Source organism: Astatotilapia calliptera, chromosome 13 (assembly GCF_900246225.1).
Source record: "Astatotilapia calliptera chromosome 13, fAstCal1.2, whole genome shotgun sequence".
Lineage (NCBI taxonomy): Eukaryota > Metazoa > Chordata > Actinopteri > Cichliformes > Cichlidae > Astatotilapia > Astatotilapia calliptera.
Genome location: NC_039314.1, coordinates 22,437,823 through 22,454,956, shown reverse-complemented (window position 1 = coordinate 22,454,956; position 17,134 = coordinate 22,437,823). Strand labels below are relative to the sequence as shown.

Here is a 17,134-nt window from a genome sequence, read left to right as displayed (position 1 = left end):
CAATTAGAAGATTTACCTGACAGCTCAGGTCTGTTGTTACATAGTATTTCATTGTTCGAAACAATGAAAACAATGAAATTGACGCTGTTTGTTTTCTCCCACAACATGTGATCTCTGACTCATTGCATGACATGCTGTCAGTCTTTGCTAATGTTGACACCCTCAACAAACAAAACACATAATATTCCAATGTCCAATTCTTTTATTTCACAATGGAGATTCCAAGACAAAAGTGTGAAGTGAATCATCTAGACATTTACATCATCAAATTTCAAATCGCCAGCCATGCCATGCATAAACACCAAGCCTTTGAAAAAGGCACAAAATCTAGTGTATTGAAGTTGGTTTAAAAGGCTGTCAGCAGGAAGCATTATCTCCTTTACAGAAATGAAGCTCTAATAGTGGTTACACTGCAACACTACACTGCAGGTAACTGCTACATCACTCTATGATTGAAAGAAATAAGATGAGAGCAAAGAAACAATGAAACAAATTAATATATCTATATAAATAAAACTCAAGTGTTGCTAATCCAAGACAATTTAACATTGTAAACACAGTCACTGCGGAACTATAGACAACAACACATGCATCTGACAATGCCTCTAGTGTCAGTCCAATCATACCCTTGTAGCGGCTCTCATTTTAGCTGAATAAATGGGTAGATCACCATCAAAGTGATCATTATTTTAGCTTGGGCCATCAAGTTGCAACAGATGAAATATAGAGCCCATTCCATTTATCGTTGGCCTTGTCTTCTGTAGGAACTAAAGTCACAATCGTCCTGCTTTTCCTGCTTCAGTTTTATAAATGTTTTTTGTGAGAGCAAACTAAAAGTCTAACTGTGTTAAGCTGTAGAAGTAAGTTGTGTGACAAATGTTGGAAATATTTAAATGCTGTGGTGCTGGTTTAGCTCACACGATGAACAGGTGACTGTATGCCACAAGGTTAGATGCAATTCTGTTAAACTCTAGCCTAAGGCTGTATGTCTTTCCCTTTTTGTCCCTTCTTCTCTCCACTATCTAATTCAGGCAAAACAGATATATAGCAAATATTGAAATTTCAGCTATCATATTAGGTCATGTTACTAGTATGGTAGATGCAGAAAGATTTGTCTTTAAGCCAACATCATTGACGTGGTTTACTTACAGAAATTGAAGGAAACATCTTTTTTTTTTTAAATGTCTCAGAAATATATTTAAAGAAAATTAGGACAGATCTTGAGTTTTAAAAAATGCATTTGTGTTTTTTTGTGTGTGGGTGTAAAATTTGTGAACTGAGCTTTTAAATTGTATACTATTGAAAGTTACAGTGAAAAATCAAAGAAATCAAAAGTTATGATAATATCATTCCTGCTTCTGTTTAGATTAGTAATTTCATTAGTTATTTACACTCATCCATCTTCTTTAAACAACATTTAATTCTGAAAACTTGTAATTCTCACTTCACATGGATGGATTCTAAAAAACAACATTGAAAATTGTGAGGTAGGCTAATGTGATAATGTAATTTTTGTTTGAGTGTGTTTTCCACTTTTTCATCAATTTGATGTTTGGGCATATTGATTCAAAATAAATGCATAAAAATAATTTTCTTCTCAATGTATTTGTGAAAGCTATGTGATTATTCGTTTTTTTGTTGTTGTTGTTTTCCTCTTGAGTTGGTGACTTGTTTTAGGACCTCTTCCATCGAATGGCAGAGAATATGGCATGGAGGAAGTAGAGAAGAGTGGCCACATAGGACATCACCTAAAAAACAGACAGAAACACAGATGGATGATGGAGATGGTCACTTTGAGGTACAAGACTTTAAAGATTTTAACTTAACTTATAACTTTGATTTGATAACTTTCCTTGTTTTAGCAATTACAATTTGAGACACATATACTTTACTTGCATATTTTCAGTATCTTCCATAATTACATTTTCAATTCCTTGACATTAGAGAAATGTTTACACATCTACATTTGTACTGCTCAACAAATTACATTGTTAAAACATTTTAAAGCTGTGTTCTTTTACAACTACTTTAAAAATTACCAAAAGAGTTGGATAATTTCAGTATGTTGTGCTAAAATTGTCCAGAATAAAGTGAATTTGTCAGAAATACAAGTACAAGATTCGTTATTTCCACTTGTTTTAGTAAATAATGATATAATATTACCATCAAGCGGTTCATTTATTATATAAGAACTTATCTTATTTCATATGCTGCTCAAAAAATCATAAATAAATAAACAAATTAGGGAACAGCAGTCATTGTAGAACTGACATATTTTTAATCCAATTTCAAAATATGTCAGTACATACTTTTAATTTGGATATCTCATTCTTCAAGATCTGAGAGTTCCCTTAATGTTTTGAACAATAAATTTATGTGTTTTACGTACCACTGCAGAAATGTACAGTCGGTATATTTTGAGCAGTTCAGCTGGTAGTAATGCTAGAACTTGTGCAAGTTTAACTCCTTGTCCAATCCCATAGGTAACATAGGCCAGATCCACTGATGCACTGAGGAAGAAAACCACCGCCACAAAATGATAGCCTGCATCCTGCAAATTGAAATATAGAGAAAAAATAAGAAGAAGGAAATTTAAAAAAATAATAATGATAATAATAATAAATGGAGAAGATACTATAGGGCCTTCGCACTCTCAAAAAGAGGAAGGGGAGCAAAAGGGAAAATTTTCAAATAAAGTGGGGACAGGTTGATGGACTGTGTAAAACTTGTGGGAAAGTATCCCCCAAAACCCCAATTGCCACCCTGTGGTACCTCATTTTTAAGAATATTGCCAGGTAATAACCCTTCTTTAAGATAGGCCCTAAAAAATGTCCTTAATTGTCAGGTTTTCTGCTTATCGCTGCATTTTTAATAGCAACATTCAACAACAGTGTCCATTTTTCCTTAGTGGCAACAACAAACACCAAAGGTTAACTAAGACTGTTTATTGTTTACACTGAGTAAAGACAGTTCAAATTCTCAAATGCAAGTACCAATTTTACTTTAGTAATAAATTAAATTTTCTTCTTTTTGTTGTGGTATTTTTTCAGTGTTTGATGTCTAATATATTGGTGCACATTTCTCAATGTCTACACTACAGTCACATGAGAAATGGAATTACACCTTTTATTATTTATTTATTATGTCTAAGTTTTTATGTAACAAGACATAAAAGAAATCTGGTCCTGAGCAGGTTCTAAAATAATTTAAATATAATCTCAGATGAACAACAACATATTTATTTATCAAAAATTAAGCCTACTTTTAGCCCCAGTAACTAGAAGTCATCGTTTTCTGTATGACTTTATCAGTCTTTCATATCATTGTGGCGGAATTTTGTCCCACTGTTCTTTTACAACAGCTAATTGTAAAGAACAGTGGGCATTCATTGAGACTGGTATGCATTCCTTTGTCTAAAGTCCAACACATTTCAGTCAGATTAAGGTCTGAACTTTAACTGGTGATTCCAACTCTTGGATTTTTTTGTAGATTTACTAATGTGTTTGGGATCATTGTCCTGTTATGTGACTCGTTTTCAGCCAAGCCCTAGGGGTTGGACAGATGGCCTAACATTTGACTCTAGAATACTGGTATACAGAGAAATTCACAGTTGGCTCAATGACTGCAGGATACCCAGCTTCTGTGGCTGTAAAATAATCCCAAATCATCATTCTTTCACCACACATAAAGTGTTTGTTAATGTTGTGTTTGGTTTTTACCAAACACTTCATATCCCGCTAACACATAACAATGCTCCGGACCAGTACACTTCCAAAATGTCTCTTTTTCCAGAGGTGGCCACACTTGCTGATGATCAATCGATCAACGAATTTTCATTACTACTTGCTCTCTTAATTCCTATAAAAGCATTGCTTTAGAGGAGCATACATTGCCTCTGCATTTTTGCTTAAGTTCTGTTAAATTAAAAAAAATACTTTTTAATATGTCAAGCATTGTTCTTCATGTGTGGTTTGATTTACATAACTGTAAGATCTGCTGAGCACAAGATGATTTGGAATTTAAAGAAGGTTTACTTCATCGATCCATTATTAACTGCTTATCTAATTAGGCTATTAAGCAGTCAGTGGGAGTGTCTAACCAGTGCTGGCCAGATGCTGCTCTGATTGCCTCCGCAGAGGAAGATGAAGAACCAGAGTGTTGTCATTACGAAGCAGAAGATAGACACAAACATCACCCAGCCCAGAGGATTAGCCGGATCAACTTTAGCCGATGCCACCAGGATCCACACCAAACCACCAAACACCTGCAGGGTCACACAGAGGAGGGGAAAAGAGACAATGATTGATGATATTGCAATTCAGTGGCTTGGTTTCCACAGAGAGGGAATTCTACACACCCACTTTGTAAAGTTTTTTATTAGAAATTTATAGTGTTGAGTGTAAGCTTTAAGCTATTTTCCAGCCCTCTGAAAGGTTATTCAGAGCTTCATGTAAATTGGTACAGTGCCCTTTAAACTAAGGCTTGGTCACACAAACACACACATAATGGCCATGTTGTCACTCTTGGGTGTATTGCCTCAGCCTTTACATCTCCTCCTTTGGCAAACATTATGCTTGAAAGAGTCTTTGGTATTTAGATGGAGCATGAACCTTCCACCGTTTGTTCCTTGATAAGAGGCACATTAAAATGCTTTACCATAGGTCACAGATAGTGTGCGCAGGAAAAACATTTTTATTCATTGTCATTCCTTATTTTTAAATAAGCAACAGAAATTTTTGACTGTTTCATGTTAGGCCATCTTCACAGAGAGACGCCAATGTAGGAAAGCTCAGGTGTAAATAATAACATTTCTACATTTTATTTAGCACATTCAGTTTCGAGGTCCTAAAGGCTTTCTGAGACACACTCTAAGACTAAACTTGTGCTTTCACACTAAAACAAGTGAACATGTCTGCTATGAAAAAGATCTGTTTTTATCCTGTCTTTATATTAAAGGCTTCATCCAGACACTCTTCAAGCCAATCAGCTTCGAACCTTCAAGTATCAGGTGCGCAGGAGCTGAGCAAGAGGAAACAGCAGCTGAGGCTCATTCAGTCGAAACTGGCATCTTGGTGTTCCAGTGAGGACATTTTACACAAGCGCCAAAAACAAAAAAGCCCTTCTGCTTCTCAATAGCTCAGTAGTATATCATATCTTCTGGGAGATAAAACAAAAGCCTTTTTCAGTTTTATACTTTTTCTCAGATGAGTATTTTGGGAGGATATCTGTAATAATTTTTATTATTTTATTAATAGTATATACCCAAGAGAACTTTAGTCAATTTATTTTAGGTGAAGATCTAAAATGAACATTCTCCATCACTTATTTAATCTTCTGATTTTTCAGTTGCTACTTAAGGAACCTGAAACAGGTCTGTTTGTATTCAGAACTGCTCGAGTCTCCTCAATCAATTTGTCTAGCAATCATTTTTATAAATTTAGCTGGACTCAAGTCTAGTTAGGTTAGTTCGGTATAACGTAATAAAAATAATAAGAACTAAAATAATAATCCTTCCCATAAAAACAACAAAATCATGTTCAGTCAGCTGTGCAAACACAGAGAGCTCAAATTATGAACAGCCTATTCCTAATCTATGTATTTTTTTTTTTCAGTGCCCATGAAGAACATGCAATGTCCTGGATTAAACACTGTGAAAGACAAACATTGCTCTACTCTGCTTATTCATCTCAAATGGTATATTTAAAGTGAGACATGTCTCCTCCAAGTAAAATAAATAAAAATAACTGCATTTACTTCCATTTATGTAGTGCTTTTCTGGTCTTGGTGGCCACTTGAGGTATGTTAGAATGCTTCTTAGCTGTCATTGTCAATTGTTGTTTAAACAATCCACATCACAAAAAAGAGTAAAAAGATGAATAAAGAATACACAATATTCATGATATCATTTTTTAAATGCAAAGAAGTTTTGGTTTATTCACTACTTGTGAATCTTATTTGTACAATGTCAGAATATTTTTTTAATTGTCAAAATGTGAAGTAACAACTGCCTGTTTTTTTCTTTAAACCTTTAATAGGCGAAACTCTGGCGAAATTTCTGACAGTGAATCATGAAGGAAATGGAGAACAGAGTAGTAAACAATAGGTGCTTCTACATACAAAAATTGTTTTAATATATGGACAAATATTACACAAGCCTTATCGCAACTTATCTCATCTAAAACCACACAGGTGAAACATATCCATTTTATATCCATTCCAGGTAAAAGGGAACGCACCGTGAATATACAAATTTATACAAAAATATATGCAAAAAAAAAGGTGGGTGGGGCTTCTGTACTCGCAGTCAAAGCTTGACTGTTTACTCTGACTGAAAACAACAGGAAAAATGTTTATAATGGAGCATTTAAGTCAGTGTGAAGACTTAATCTATGACTCAATATTTTTATCAACCTTTTTCCATCTTTAATGTGATAAAATTGCTTGTTCGCACAGAGGTAGGTTTGGATAGATTTAATTCCTTAATAAATGAAATCATTATTTTAAAACTTTGACCAATATTAAAATTTGTTTGATGATCTGAAGCCTTTAAGTGTGAAAAATGCTTTTTTCACACAACAGTATGCACACCTGAATGGGTGGCTGGCTAAACCTAAATTAGGTATACTAGTATTTTTTAGCATCTATATCTGTTGTGGCAAATTTGTTGCCGTGACTGAATCACAGCTGAAATCCACTGTTGTCAGTCTAGACTGAATATAACTGCTGTTTCCATGCCAACAGGGGGTGGTGAAAGCGTTTGAGTGGAGTATACCTTTAAATCAGCTGGGCGTGGATCCTACAGCCATGTGGTCTGAGTTTATGGTCTCGGTGATTATTTGAAATAACTAAGCTTCAAGCTGAAAACTAGTGTTGAATATGTTTGTGTGTGATGGTAAGTTAGCTTTGAGGCACAATTCATTTGAATTTCAGTAGTGGGACCACACCTCACACACTCCCCTTCCACTCATATATCGTGAAATGTCCTCCTGCCCTACTTGCAGTTTGTTCTTATTTCTGTGCCCCACCCTCCCAGCTCTTGTCTTATTTCTCACGTCTCACGTAGATACCAAGAGTGCTTTCTGCCCAGAGGGCCCTGAGGCCCTCACCAAATCGACAACTTTGCTGACTCTGTCCGCCATTTTCTGTCAATAAACACTGTCCAGTGAAGTCTGATCCCTGCTAGTGAATTGTAGGTTTAAGGACAGTTTCAATTAAAAAATGTTAAAAACATCAAGCATCTTAACTGTTGAGGAGATTTTCAATTCATTCCTTCACTTTATTGCCATTGCTTGCCTTGTGCAGGTGTTTTTGTTCTCTAGCGTTTCCTTTTTTTTCCTCACAGTCCTTCACAGTACACAGTAATTCCAGGAAAATGACTTGGTTGCCAAAAACTAAGCCAAACTCACCCACATTTTGCCTTTTTTTATCCGTTATCAGTTAAATTTACACTGACAACAAGAGTAGGTAAACTTTATCAGTAGATTTCCATTCTTGTGCAGCAGCAAATAATTCTGGCACAACAATGCAGGAGCTCCAGCAACACTTAAAAGGAAATAGGAACAACTTTATTAACTGACCAACGCGTTTTGGCTTGTGGCCTTCATCAGGCTGGTGCAGCATAATGTTTCATGAAAAGTGAAAGCCATCCAGTGATCCATGAGGGTTTATGACTACTTTGATATATACTTTACTGCACTTAAATCTAAGGGTTACTGGTGCCTTTCCACGTGTTATGCAGATTTAATCTGTGTGTTGCATGCATCAAAAGAAAACGTAAAGATAAAGCTTGGGTTTGGTATTTACAGCTTTAGTGCCATTTTAATGAGGGGCATGCATGCCAAAAAAGGTGACAACTTGTTTGCTTTAATTCTAAAATGTCACAGAATACAAGGTTTTTTCTTTGTGGTTTGAGCAATACAGAGAATGTATTAGATAACAAAATGTCTCTATATGACATTATAAACAAATAAGAAGTACTAATACCTATCCCCGCACTCTCACATTTAAAGTAATAGCTGTTATGCAGGTTTAAAGATATTGCACAAACTTTTTTCAGGATAAGTTTATGAAATATATATTTTTAAAAGTCAGTCCTTCTTCATTAACAGCTCAAAGTTAATACTTTTTTCATCCTATTATTTTCTGGATTGAAAAACTAAACAAAGCCTAATAATCTTCACTTTTCAATATAATACAGTTCAGTCCATCACCACCTGTTACATCCATGATTGTGAGCATAGAGGAAAATCATGGTGAAAGTGAAAGTGAGGATGCCAGTGACAACATAAGTATTGTGCAAATTGCACAAATATTTTTTTTATTCATTTTGAGGGTATAAAAGTAGAACTAATGGCTGATTAGTGCAGATACTGCATCACAGATGTTTTCTGACAAATAAAATGTGTGTTTTTTTGATATTTAGGGTTTTTCTGTTGCTATGGAAACAAATTATTTTCAACAAAAAGGCTGCATTTTATTAACTCCAATTATCAAACAGTGGTTCCAGCTGACCAGCAAAACAAGATGAGAAAAATCTTATCAGAATGGAGACCTGCTCCAACAGAGAAATGAGAAGAAGAAGATGCTACTTTAAATAATGTTGGCCTGGTTGAATAAGGAATGAAATAAGGAAAATGTGTTAAACAAACATATGAAAGAGAATAAAAGAAAAGGCTGTGCAAAAATAAGACATGTCTGAACCACAAAAGAGGGTAAAACTCAACATGGAAAAGTAACACATCCCTTCTAACAACACAAATTACAAAACAAGAAACTCACAAACTCGGGGATGAAGAATATGTCAGGAAAGCTGGTGAAGATCCTTCCGCCTGATGGCAGAGCATCACCTGAGGTGGTGGAAGCCATAGTCCAAAACAGTGTGCAAACACGTATGAGGTGTCTTAGAGAATGAGATGTGTAACCTGTTTCAAGGTGCCTTTAAAAACTGTCTTTCTGTCTCGTTTTCCCTCCTGCACCTCCCTCTATTCGTCCTCTACTCCACCTCCCCATCCATTCCTACTGTTCAAACTACCAGTTTGACAGGTGGGTTTCTTTTTGTTTGTGCAACAGGATGATGTATCATGACCCTCTTTGCATGTATGTGGTTCTCCGTACAGTTTTTATGTGTGAGCCTCCATTTCTGTGGTATTTGTTGATGGTTCTCTATTAATAATATCAACCTGTTTACATGCACACAAAAAGGAATAGTGAAGCAACTCTAAGCACTGTTAATTCTGGATATAAAAGGAGTTTCAGCTGAATGTTAGAGTAATGCCGGCTTTACTCCAGCTCTCACTGAAATATGATCACTTCATTTAAAAAGAAAAAACACACACACAGTGGAAGCCAAATGCAAATGCTGAGGCTTCCCAAGCCAGTTGGTGACATGGTTGCTGCTTCCATCTATAATCACTTTACACTTCTAATAACATTTTTAACTGTTGTAGGTAATATTAAAATAAACTCTTATCCAGCTAGTCGTCATCTGATCAGCCTCAAACCATCAAATGGGTTCCAAAATTTATTCTGCAGTGTCACAACAACACCAAACATACAAACAAGAGAATTCACTGCTTAAGAAGAAAAAGCTGTTCTGACCGCCACACAGTATAGGTGGAGGTCAAAATCTTGCAGCCAGACTGGGATTACAGAATATACATAAGCATGGTGGCAGTAGCATAGTATATGGGCATGATGCTTGGAAGCTCATTGTCAAGTACATTAAACATGAAAGTCAATTTACATGTGATTTGAGGATTTTTTTAAGGCTCTGATACCATTTTATATGACTGACCTGTTAATCATAATAGTCACTGACATCTGAGTTAATGTTTGCTTTTGACTTTATGTCTTAATGTGTTTGTGTAGGATCTGACTGAAGTGCATTCCTCTTAAACTAGTGTCTTTTATTAGCTGTCTGCTGAAACTGCAGAAGTTTAGGTCTAAAAGACTGGGCGAGGGATGCATAGACTGAAGTTTTGTTTGGTTTGTTAACATAAAGTGCACATGAGTCTGAACAGGAAAAAGTAGAGACTTAAAGGATCAAACGCGCAGATAGATAAAGAGGTCTGAAATGAAACAAGAGAACAAACGTGAGAATAACCAGCGAGAAACAGGGAAGTTGGGAGTGGCAGGAGTTAAATTGATCAATTGTTACATCATATGTTTCCACTTGGCAACATTTCAGCACTTTGGAGTACAGCACGTTTGTTCCTCTTCCTCTATTTCTTTTTTCCTTCTAAAACAAAGTAATAGTTGCTGATGGTTCTCTATTAATAATATCAACCTGTTTACATGCACACAAAAAGGAATAGTGAAGCAACTCTAAGCACTGTTAATTCTGGATATAAAAGGAGTTTCAGCTGAATGTTAGAGTAATGCCGGCTTTACTCCAGCTCTCACTGAAATATGATCACTTCATTTAAAAAGAAAAAACACACACAGTGGAAGCCAAATGCAAATGCTGAGGCTTCCCAAGCCAGTTGGTGACATGGTTGCTGCTTCCATCTATAATCACTTTACACTTCTAATAACATTTTTAACTGTTGTAGGTAATATTAAAATAAACTCTTATCCAGCTAGTCGTCATCTGATCAGCCTCAAACCATCAAATGGGTTCCAAAATTTATTCTGCAGTGTCACAACAACACCAAACATACAAACAAGAGAATTCACTGCTTAAGAAGAAAAAGCTGTTCTGACCGCCACACAGTATAGGTGGAGGTCAAAATCTTGCAGCCAGACTGGGATTACAGAATATACATAAGCATGGTGGCAGTAGCATAGTATATGGGCATGATGCTTGGAAGCTCATTGTCAAGTACATTAAACATGAAAGTCAATTTACATGTGATTTGAGGATTTTTTTAAGGCTCTGATACCATTTTATATGACTGACCTGTTAATCATATAGTCACTGACATCTGAGTTAATGTTTGCTTTTGACTTTATGTCTTAATGTGTTTGTGTAGGATCTGACTGAAGTGCATTCCTCTTAAACTAGTGTCTTTTATTAGCTGTCTGCTGAAACTGCAGAAGTTTAGGTCTAAAAGACTGGGCGAGGGATGCATAGACTGAAGTTTTGTTTGGTTTGTTAACATAAAGTGCACATGAGTCTGAACAGGAAAAAGTAGAGACTTAAAGGATCAAACGCGCAGATAGATAAAGAGGTCTGAAATGAAACAAGAGAACAAACGTGAGAATAACCAGCGAGAAACAGGGAAGTTGGGAGTGGCAGGAGTTAAATTGATCAATTGTTACATCATATGTTTCCACTTGGCAACATTTCAGCACTTTGGAGTACAGCACGTTTGTTCCTCTTCCTCTATTTCTTTTTTCCTTCTAAAACAAAGTAATAGTTGCTGTAGGTTAAGCCTTAGAGGTTCTAGCAGGTGAATTTCATCACCTTTAACTCTTTAAAGTCACTAAACTTATATGAATCCTTTCAACTAAATCAAGTGACAACCCCAAACTGTGAAGTTACAATATATTGAGAACAAATAGGTCTCTTTGTGCTTTCATTTCCAAGTCAAACTGTCAAGCACAGTGTGACGGTTTCCAGGATGAGGGATTAAAACCCTTTACCATATGCAAAACATCTTGTGTGAGACAAGCTCAAGACCCTTCCACCTTTTTTAATCATTGTCTGTAGTCACCAAACCTGTTTTGTTACCACAAAATAAATAACATAAACAGCATATGAATTTAAATTATTACTGCTACACATGCATCACATGGGTGATCCATGAATTTTACTTCCTATCATAGATACATTGATTAACGGTGAATAATTGTTTTGAGTTGTAAAATCTGAAGCCTAAATATATCTGAAGAATTTTAAAAGAATTCTGATACACTGTGTTAGTGATAATTCAGATCAGGGTTGCAGGTGGGCTGGAGCCTAAGCCAGCTACCATAGAGCAAGAGGCAGGGCATACCCTGAACAGATCAGTCTGCCGCAGGGGTAAGCAACAGACAACCATTCACATATACATTCTCACCTATGGACTATTTAGAATGACAAATTAAGATAACCTGACTAACAGCATGTGTCATTCGACTGTTGCAGGAAGTTGGCAAGAACCCACACAAGCACAGGGAGAACATGCAAATGCAAAAAGCCCCCGGCCAGATGTTGGATTCAAACCTAGGACCTTCTTGCTATGAGGTAACAGTGCTGCCTCTTCAGTGCATTCCATTACTGGTAATATGAGTTGTGAAACAACTCTCTGCCTAAGATTATGTGTAAAAAAAAAAATGTGTGGAGCATTAAAAAAAATTGGCATTTTTAAAAAATATAATCAATATGTGATTTGAAGGTGAGTTCAAATCAATCCACACATGAAGTACATGCCAAATTTCAAATTTCTGATCTTCCCAGCTGTCATTACATATTAGAGGCAAATGATAACTTAAGATTGACATTCAACTTCGCATTTTAATATTTGGATAATTAAGCAAAGTTTGGGTACTCCGGCTTCCTCCCACTGTCCAAAGACATGCACTTAGTGGGGATAGGTTAATTGGTTAATCCAAATTGCCCATAGGTGTGAATGTGCGAGTGAATGTGAGTGCGAATGGTTGTCTGTCTCTGTGTGTTGGCCCTGCGACAGACTGGCGACCTGTCCAGGGTGTACCCCGCCTCTCGCCCTATGACAGCTGGGATAGGCTCCAGCGCCCCCCGCGACCCTGAACAGGATAAGCGGACGCGAATGGATGGATGGATTAAGCAAAGTTTGCAAAGGATGTACATTTTTGTATCTAAATCCATCTGACTTATTTATAAACTTGTAAAAGAGAAGCTTTTGATGATAGCATCATATTGGTGTAGGCAATCACATGAAAAGAGCAGTAAATGATTATTAAAAAGAAGCGGTCCTTAGATGCAACCCTGAGGTACCCCTCTGTGCTGACTAATCATACTTCACACCCTATTGCACAAATAGCAATGAAAACATATCAATTTATTCTAGGAAAGGTTTGTACAAAAAAAGATCATGATTGACCAAATCAAAAGCGTTTTTTATATGAATAAACACTGGTCCTCATACCTATACATTTGAAGTTAGCAACATGCAAGAAAAGGACAGGTTTAAAATAGTGCCATCAGCATTAATCTCGTTAAAATGACGTTAATGCCATAAAATCTCCGTTAGTGAGTTAGCATGGATTGCCCCAATAAGTTTGATGTGTCACATGGCCCTCTTCCTATTGAAAAAACTAAAGTTGTATCCAAGATGGCCGACTTCTAAATGGCCACCATGGTCACCACCCATCTTGAGGAGTTTGCCCCCTCACATATACTAATGTGCCACAAACAGGACTTTAATATCACCAACCATTCCCATGTTATTACGGTGTATCCATATAAATGGCCCACCCTGTAGATTAATGCTGACAGCACTAGTTTAAAATAGAAATAAATGTTTTCATAACTTGGCTCTAAAATGAACCAATACTGCTTCTCAAAACAAGGAGACCTTTCTGAGTACAGCTAGTGGTTCTGTCATGATCCTGGGCCATGTTGGCCCAGCATTCTTAGTTTTCGTATGTTTTGTATTTTGTTCTTTATTTATGCCTTGGTTCCTAGGTGGTTCTGTTAAGATGTTCCCTATTTGTTTTCCCCATGTGACTTTACCCCCTGTGTGCCCATCTGTGTATCGGTGAGTCCTCGTCTCCCCTCCTTGTGTTTTATTCCATGTTTCCCCAGCCCATTATGTCTGTGCCCTCCCCGTGCTCTCTCTCTCTCCTCCTGTCTGCACCTCTTGGTACTTCCTGTTTTACTTTGACAGTCTCCCGTCAGTGTTGTGTTTACTCCTGCCGTGTCTCGTTATGATTATCAGTGTCACCTGTGTCCCCCGTGTGCTCCTACTTCCCTCGTTAACCCTCTGTGTATTTATGTCCACGTCTCCCTCAGCTCAGTGTCGCGTTCTCCGTCATTCAGGGCCCTGTGTTTCTCTGTGTAATACGTTATAGTTTCCAGTTTAGTTTGTATGCTTTTTCTTTCCAGCAATAAAGCTGTGTTTTGAGTTCATGCCTGCCTCCGTGAGCTTGCGTTTGGGTCCAATTCCTGCCTGCCACACAGCCCAATCATGACAGGTTCAGGGTCTTGCTGAGCACAGATGATCTTGTATTATTTAATAGATCTTTGTTTTAATTGGAAACTGACAGCCTACAAATTTTCACAAAAACAGTAATGTGCCTAATATGCTTTGGAACTTTGTAAGATGAATTTCTGAGTTAAAGATTAGAAATTACTGGGAAAAAAACATGGGTACAATTTCTAATTTCATGTAATCTTAACAGCATACATTTCTCTCACCTCAATAACACATTTTACTTGAGTATACTTTGATTTACTACTTTCAAAACTAGTTGTATAACAATGAATTAGAAAAAAAAAGCTTTGAAATTAATGTCTGTTTTCCTGTTTAGTATATTCTGTGATTCCTGTTTAACATGCAATTTCAATATTGGACTGTGAGTCACTCTGAAAGAGTAGCTTTCAAACCTTCCACATGCATGTTCCCTCTTTCAGTGACAAATACTTGTTTTGTTCTGCTGATGCTGACACACCCTCTGTCAACCCATTTGTCTGTTAAAGCTAATACGTATAAGGACATGTTCCTGTTTAACGACAAAACATGCGTCAGGTACACTATTCAAGTGAAACTGAAGCAAGGATTTTGTTTGCCATGGTAATGTGATCACCATGGCAAACATTTCTTCATTTATAGAAAATGTATTTTATTTAGTTTTATTTGCACAAATAATCCTGCTGAGGGTTAAATAATAACAATAATATTAAATAATATATTAAGTATATGACTAGTATTAAAGTATACGTATTAGTATTATTCACAGAAATGCACCATTATTTAAAGTTTTCTAAATAAATCACTCAAGCCTGAAACACACTTCACTCAAGGATAAACTAGTGTTGTGTTTACACATAACAATAAACCAAATTTTCAAATTGTCACTTTGCTACTAGCTGCCCATCATAAAAACATATCATTGGTTCCCATTTCTTTCTTGAATTAGAAAAAACTAGAATATAAATATGCTGTTTGACAAGCATAAAATTGTATTTTGACACCAAGGTGATTCCCAAAACACTATTAGCTCATAAACCTAGCCTCTCATGGCACAGTGTGTCACATGTCCTCATAAAAACTGAGGAAACTGAGCAAGTGGAGGACAAAAGAAGAAGTGGCAACATGAGAAGCTTGAGAAAAACCAAGGACAACACTACCATATTCAGAACAATAGGTAGGATTTTAAATCCCAACCAAGGGCATGCATCCAGTAAGGGCTCCAGTCTAGGTCCCCCCATGTTACCCAGGCCTACCTCAAAATATGATTAACAGACACATAACTGAAGCCATGCTGCCCTTTGCCCATAAGCTGAGGAACCAGGGCACACTGATGAGAAGTGGGCTACTGGAATAAGCTAGTGGACAAGGCATGAGAATAGGGAATTGTTGAAGTGCTACTACGCATCTAACCCCAGCAAAAGGTGATACGTGAAAGAGATATGGAACCTATGGATTTTTTGACACCCAACATCTACACTAACATTGAAACGACTAGTACCTCAGTGTTCGAACATTCGGAATAAGCAAGTGCTGTCACAACTAGAGATTCTCCAGGTACAACACAAATGTTACGGGAGGGCAGAGGTATAATTATCCTCACACTCTGAGATTGGGTACCAAGCCCTAAAGAACAACTGGCGGTCCCTTTTAACAGCAAGAAACCTCCAGCAGAATCACGCTCAGGGAGGGGCGGCTATCTGCTGCGACTGGTTTAAGGTGAGGGGAGAGGGATAGTAACACAGAGAATGAAAAATGTGAGTGAACGAGAAACAGTCAGTGCATCATGGCTGTAACAGCCCAAACTTATTGTAGTGTAACCAATGCAGGATTCAGGTTATCCTATATGCTTGCTCAAAAAGGACTGGTATATGAAGAGAAGGATTTTAAATTTGATCCTGGATTTAACAGGGAGCTAATGAATAGAAGCCAACATGAAATATGCTCTCTCTTTCTAGTCCCTGTCAGTACTTTTGCTGCAGCATTTTGTATCCACTGAAGGCTTTTCAGGGAGTTTTAGGACAGTCTGATAATAATGAATTACAGTAGCTCAGCCTAAAAGTAATTAATGCATGAATTAGCTTTCAACATCACTCTGAGACAGGATATTTCTAAATTTAGAGATATTGCACAAATGCAAGAAAGCAGTCCTACATATCTGTTCAATACATGAGCAGGTCTTGGCCGAAACACCAGAGGGGCAAAACACCAGCTGCTGGTATATATCCAACCGTCATCGGGGTAAAAGCACATTAAAGAACTTAAAACCGCAATCCTTTTCATCTTTGTGCAAATTCATTTAGTCCTCATCTGATTAGTTTGATTTTAACTTGCACAAATAATGCATTTTAGATGTGACTTTGTGGCAAACACAATCTTAGAATAACTGTTGATGTTGTAGCTATCATATTGCAATATAAAACCCCCTCAGTCATTACCACCAGACAAACACACAAGACAGAATAAGCAGACATGAGACAGACACACCTTGCACTAGATCCTCTATTCTGGATCTAGTTACAGGATACACGTGCACACACACTCACATACACAAATACACACAAAGACAATGACAGAAAATGCATTATATTTTGTGTCCTAAGCCTGGACAACAAACCCATTGCACGTCCAGGGACTCAGGACTCCCCCAATGCTGTGAACTGTAACCTCGAGGTAACCTCGAGCTGCACCTATATATAGTAAACTTAGCCTGTTTTTTAATTTACACGTTTGCTCTACTAAGCTTCATAGGATTTATTCTATAGCTGTCAAATGACCTATACCCTCAAACATCATTGAATGCATTACAAACATGTTTTAATCAAAACTGGATGTTAAGATCTAATAACTAGATATGTAGTAAACACTGTGTTCCTGAAAATGTCTGAAGCATTTTAATATCTTTCAGCTCTTTTAGTTGGCTTACTCTCCGTTTGGTTAATGGTCCAAACATCTAAAACTTTTCAGCTGTGTCAAGTTCTTACAAAATGTCCACTGAATGTTACTTGAAACAAAATTAGCAAGAAAGAAAGAAAGAAAGA

At 36.8% G+C, this 17,134-nt stretch overlaps 1 protein-coding gene across 2 annotated transcripts; it reads right to left on the bottom strand.

Moving 5' to 3' along the window:
* Nucleotides 1-1,217: 1,217 nt before the first annotated feature.
* LOC113034853 (myelin and lymphocyte protein-like) lies at nucleotides 1,218-11,403 on the bottom strand. 2 transcript variants are annotated; one of them, XM_026189958.1, is made up of 4 exons: nucleotides 8,779-11,403; nucleotides 4,100-4,264; nucleotides 2,390-2,551; nucleotides 1,218-1,748 (listed from the first exon to the last, which is right to left on the bottom strand). In XM_026189958.1, the coding sequence occupies exons 1-4, from the start codon at nucleotides 8,863-8,865 to the stop codon at nucleotides 1,674-1,676; spliced, it is 489 nt and encodes a 162-aa protein (XP_026045743.1). In that variant the 5' UTR covers nucleotides 8,866-11,403; the 3' UTR covers nucleotides 1,218-1,673. The 2 variants fall into 2 exon arrangements, with proteins under 2 accessions (XP_026045743.1, XP_026045744.1); XM_026189959.1 differs by having other exon boundaries at nucleotides 4,196-4,264.
* Nucleotides 11,404-17,134: the final 5,731 nt, after the last annotated feature.